At 35.2% G+C, this 5,564-nt stretch overlaps 1 protein-coding gene across 1 annotated transcript; it reads right to left on the reverse strand.

The window, feature by feature from the left end:
* Positions 1 to 323: 323 nt before the first annotated feature.
* LOC110104794 (E3 ubiquitin-protein ligase CIP8) lies at positions 324 to 1,638 on the reverse strand. Its single transcript, XM_028693147.1, has one exon. It carries the CDS (start codon positions 1,484 to 1,486, stop codon positions 560 to 562), a length of 927 nt encoding a protein of 308 aa, XP_028548980.1. The 5' UTR covers positions 1,487 to 1,638; the 3' UTR covers positions 324 to 559.
* Between the last annotated feature and the right edge of the window lie 3,926 nt (positions 1,639 to 5,564).

A 5,564-nucleotide genomic window follows, 5' to 3' on the forward strand; every position in this document is an offset into this window, starting at 1 on the left:
TGTTTGGGGCAATTTTATTACTGTTTTACCTTTTAGACAGCAACACTAATTTTGTTTAACTCCTACTTTTTCACTATTTTTTAAAAACTTTTGAGCTAAAAATATTTTTTGTAAAAAGAGTAACTAAGCTACTTTTCCCACATCAACTTCACAACCAACTTCATATAATGTTGCAGTCGTCAATCTAATCTTAATTCGAGCTAAACATGATTTATTGACTTGGATTAAAACTTGCTTCAAATAAAAAATTGGTTTGAACTCAATTCTATTTGTAATTCTTAATCCAATATATACCCCAAATACGACTGTTGTCAGCATTAATATAAATTTTCTCAATTTTTTGTACCTCTGAAGAAGAATTTCTGGATATGGCAACCAAATGTTTTATCAGAAATGCATTATTTTCATATACAATTCAGCTTTCCGGTTCTTTAAAACAAACTATCAGGCTTCTGGCGCAAAAACTATCTCAATCTGATAAAAAAAAGGTTACGATGCAGGTCTAATGCCTTCACTGAGTAAAACAAAGAACATCAACTCAGAACACTAAAACGTCTCCCTAAGAATCCTGCAAAACCACAAAATCGTACCTAGCCTGTGCTTCTTCTTCGATGGCATCGCTGGACGGCAACTCATACCGGCATAACGGGCAAGTATTCCTCATTAACAGCCAAGGCACAATGCAATGTTCATGGTAATGGTGCAAACATGGAAGCTTTTTAACTTTCACTGTGAGCGAGATCTCATCAGTGCAAATTGCACAATGTGTGTTGTTCTGGGCAACATCTTCTGCTGTCAAGAGAATAGAAGGGAGGCTTTCTACCACAGATTTTGCCGCTGGGCGGCCACACTTCATCCACTCAGCACTGCCATGATCAACAAATTGGTCGAATACTTCATAATCTGATGGGTAGTCAAACCCCTCTTGGTCATCGTCGTGGACAGAATCAGCGCCGTTTCTAGTTACCATATTGTTCACAGCAAGGAGAAACTCCCACTCAACGTTTATCCGCTCAAAATCTAGCTCCTCTTCATCCTCCGTAGAGATAGGATTCTCCTCGTCAACGCCCGGGAAAGCCGCCAGGCTCAAGATTTCCCTTTCATCGACCCGTTCAGCGAGATCCTCCCATTCGAAATCCTCGATCGAGTCACTTCTGCTCTCCATGACGGGCAGGCATTCCCAGCGGAAGGAGGTATCGATCTCGTTGCCGAAAGGGTTGTCGCCAATGGCGATCATCTGCTCATCGGTGTCGGTTTCGGAATCCGAATCGACAATCCTGAGGCCCTCTTGCCCTATAGGTCGGGCGCGAGAAAACTGGTTAGATCCTGAGGCATAGCTCCGCATGTCAACAAAGAAATCATCGACGCCGCAATCCGGTAGGGGATCGGCGGGATCTGAAGGTACTAGGGTTTCGGGGTCATTATCTTCGTCGTCGAGCTCCTCGAAGGGGAGAAGGAAGAGGTCGGGGGGCACGGAAAGCGACATTGATGGATCAGAGAACTGGGTGGATAGCGAATGCAGAAGAGAGAGAGAGAGAGAGAGAGGGAGAGGGGAAAATTGCGAGGAGGAGGTTGGCAAAGAGAGCTCCAACCTCTCTCCCTCGGTTCTCGCTAACAAAAGTCAAGTCACGAGAATCTGTTCCCGGGAATATAAAAATTTTAAATTCCATTTATCACATTTTAATATTTTATTTCATTATATTTTTTAAATAATGAGTCACGCTTAATTTAAATGTAACAACAATTTTATCTTTTCTTCATTATATCGAATTAAATTTTCTTCTAAATTTAATAAAGAAATAACATTTCTGATATTTCCTAAGTTTTTTTAGGTATATCTCTATTTTTCTTAACATCAGTCAATATTTGACATGACTCAAAAACTCGATTAAAATCCGACCAAAAAATTTCAGGTTCGAGTCAACTCGAACATCAACTGGGTCGGGTTAGGGATTTTAACCCATTTGTAAAATCGAGTTGGGTTCGGGTTAATCCGGAAACCCAAAATCAACCTGATTTGACCCTTTTTTAATTAATTTATGAGGGTTTTAAAAAATTGTTATGAAATAAGTAAATTGTATTTCCATAAAATAATAAACCTTGCTGCTCAAATTGAATTAAGATTGATTTATTTTAAACTAATTGAAGTAAATCTTTTCTTAATTTGATTTAGGTTTAAATAAATCAAATTAAAAAAAATTAGTAAAACATACCCAAAGCGGGTCAGGTTCGAGTCTAAAAACCAGCCCATTTTGCAAAAATGGATTGGATCGAATAGTGTCAGGTCAGTTCCGTGTTGGACCTAAACCCGACCCATGACTCGATTTTGACAGCCCTAGTTTTATGTAACCAAACAATCTGAGGCAAATTTCTCTAATCTTCTACTGGAGCTACTACAACCTTTTCACATATAAGTTCATTTTGCATCCTGACTCTAAGAGTAAAGTCACTCATATCCACCAAAGCATCCTCATCTCTACAACTTTCACATTAAATAAAATTTTTTTACTGAATCATCCTTAAATTCAATAATAATATTTTTAATCCAAATTAATACTTAAAAATTGCATGGTATAATTTAATTGTATTTAAATAGAAAAAAAATAAGAAATTATCCTAATTTGAATATATTTTAATTGAGTATATTTTCTTGCAACATAGAATTAAAGATAGAAAATAGTTTAATGATATTTTTCTAACATGTTTTACCTTAGAATGGGCTTTCGAGGTCTTAAATTTACTTTAAGATTAGTGATATCTTATGATATTAAAAATCACATTAATTTTGACGTAAATCTAATGATTTTGAAGCTCATATCATATAATCTTTACAAGTATCTCACCTTTTTATCCAATGAGTTTGGCCTTTTTTATATTTTGTTGTATCAGAGAACTAAAGTTGCCTCAATTCTTGGAACTTTTATTAGGTCCGGTGTAAGGATGTAGAGAAACGTCCGGTCGAAGGCAAAATCCTGCCAAAAAACTCGGTATTTGCTCGGTATTGCTAGGTATTATTTTATAATAACGAGAAATACCGCTCTGTGAGGACCAATACCGAGTTATATATACCGAGCTATACCGAGCAATACCAAGTTGTACCGAGTTTTTTCTAGGAAAAACACGGTACAACTTTTGTATAACTCGGTATTGCTCGGTATAACTCGGTATTGGATCTTCACGTGATGGTATTCCTCGTTATTGTTTAGTATTGCTCGATATTTGCTCGGTATTTCTCGTTTTTTGACGCGATTTGGCCTCCGACCGGACGTTCCTCTACGTCCGGTCGGAGGACGTAATAATTGTTCCAATTCTTGAGGGATTTATATTCATACATACAAATTCTTATGGATTTATATTTCTAAAATGCAAATATTTATAAAGTTTGAAATACAACTTTATTTTTAAATAACATCAATGCATTTGCATATCCAATGTGTTTGCCCTTTTTTATATTTTGTTCTATCAGAGAACTAAAGTTGCCTCAATTCTTGGAATTTTATTAGGTCCGGTGTAAGGACACAGAGGAACGTCCGGTCGGAGGCAAAATCCCGCCAAAAAACTCGGTATTTGCTCGGTATTGCTAGGTATTATTTGATAATAACGAGGAATACCGCTCTGTGAGGACCAATACCGAGTTATATATACCGAGTTGTATCGAGTTTTTCCTAGGAAAAACTCGGTACAACTTTTGTATAACTCGGTATTGCTCGGTATTGGGTCTTCACGTGATGGTATTCCTCGTTATTGTTTAGTATTGCTCGGTATTTGCTCTGTATTTCTCATTTTTTGGCGCGATTTGGCCTCCGACCGGACGTCCGGTCGGAGGACGTAATAATTGTTCCAATTCTTGAGGGATTTATATTCATACATACAAATTCTTATGGATTTATATTTCTAAAATGCAAATATTTATAAAGTTTGAAATACAACTTTATTTTTAAATAACATCAATGCATTTGCATGAAAAATTTATGTTCTACCTTAATTTAACATTAGTAATATTTCTAATATGATTTGAAAGTTTGAGTTATATAAATAAATATAAAAATTTATGTGTTAGATATGTAAGCATATACAAATTTTATGTTATGTATGTAAATCTACCTATTTTTTATATTTAATTGAAAATAAATAGTTTTGCAAGAAAATAAATGGTTTGGTGCTTTTTTATTTTATAGGGGGAAAGTAAATGGAAAAAAAGTGTTAGGAGATCCTTATAAAAGATAAGACTATATATGAAGGATAACAAAATCCTTAAATTTGCTTTAAGATGAGCATAATACATTGCACAATAATGTTAGGATCTAGAAGATAAGTAATAATGTCAGGTAAATAATAATAATAATAATAATGTCAGGTAAAGCTTAGTTTAGAACAGTTTTCTCACTGTTTTCTAAAACAATTTTTTAATATATATTTTTTTAAGTTGCGAAGAAATAGTGATCAAAAGCTATCCCAAACGAAGCCCAAGACAACAAAGTAAGATGACCAATCAAATTGAATTAATCCAAAACCTAATAGTCATCCAACACATCTCATCAATGTCATGCCAATTAGGGGTGTCAATTTGGGTCCGGTTTGGGTCAAACCTGAAACTGACCCGGCACTGTTCGGGTCAACCTGAATCCTACCCATTTTTAAAAACGGGTAAGGTTTCCGGACCCAGACCCGACCCAATTCGGGTCTGGGTCAACCCGACCAGACACGAATGACCCGAAGTTGACCTAAAATTGCTAATTTTCGGGTCAAAAATCGAGTCAATATTCGATTTTCGGGTCAAAATCTGGTCAATCTCGGGTTTTCGGGTCAAATATGAATTTTCGTGTCACTTTCGGGTCAATTTCGGGTTGTTGGGTCAACCCGAACTTGACCCAATTTTTAAAACGGGTTGATTTGTTCAACCCGAACCCGACCCGTTTCGGGTTCAGGTCGTGTCAAAAATTGACACCCCTAATGCTAATTTTCTGCACTAATTAAACGATGTGCAACCAAAGGCATATAACAAAAAGCATGCACAAATCTCTTCACAACAAAATGGGTTCTATACAATCATTTAGACTTCGTTTGGGACGACTTTCTTTCTACTTCTTAAAGTATTTTTTTGTACAAAATTTAAAAAAAAAATATTATAAAGCTGCTTTAAGAAGCATAAAAAAAACCATCACAAACGAAGCCTAATGTTCTAAATAACAAGATCCATGAATCATTACATTCCTTCTCAATGATGAAAAATGCTAAGGAGATTAAACAATTATTTTTATACTTAGCAAGAGCACAAAGTGATCTTCCATCATATTTTTTGAAAAAATTACCAACCATTTCTATATGGCCCAAAAGCCTAAAACATACAATGAAATTAATTATTGCCCAATTATTTGAGTTCTATACATAGTACTAGATAAAGTGCAACATAAATCCTCTATAAATCAAGAAATTAATTATTGCCAAATTATTTTTCTAACTTTTTAGAACTAAAAATTCTTGTACTAAAAAACTGCTGCGTTAGAAAACAGTAAAAGAACAATCCCAAACAAAGCCTTCGTAGTAATTATAAATCTTATTAG

The sequence above is a fragment of the Dendrobium catenatum genome, unplaced genomic scaffold, assembly GCF_001605985.2.
Source record: "Dendrobium catenatum unplaced genomic scaffold, ASM160598v2 fragScaff_scaffold_231, whole genome shotgun sequence".
Classification (NCBI taxonomy): Eukaryota; Viridiplantae; Streptophyta; class Magnoliopsida; order Asparagales; family Orchidaceae; genus Dendrobium; species Dendrobium catenatum.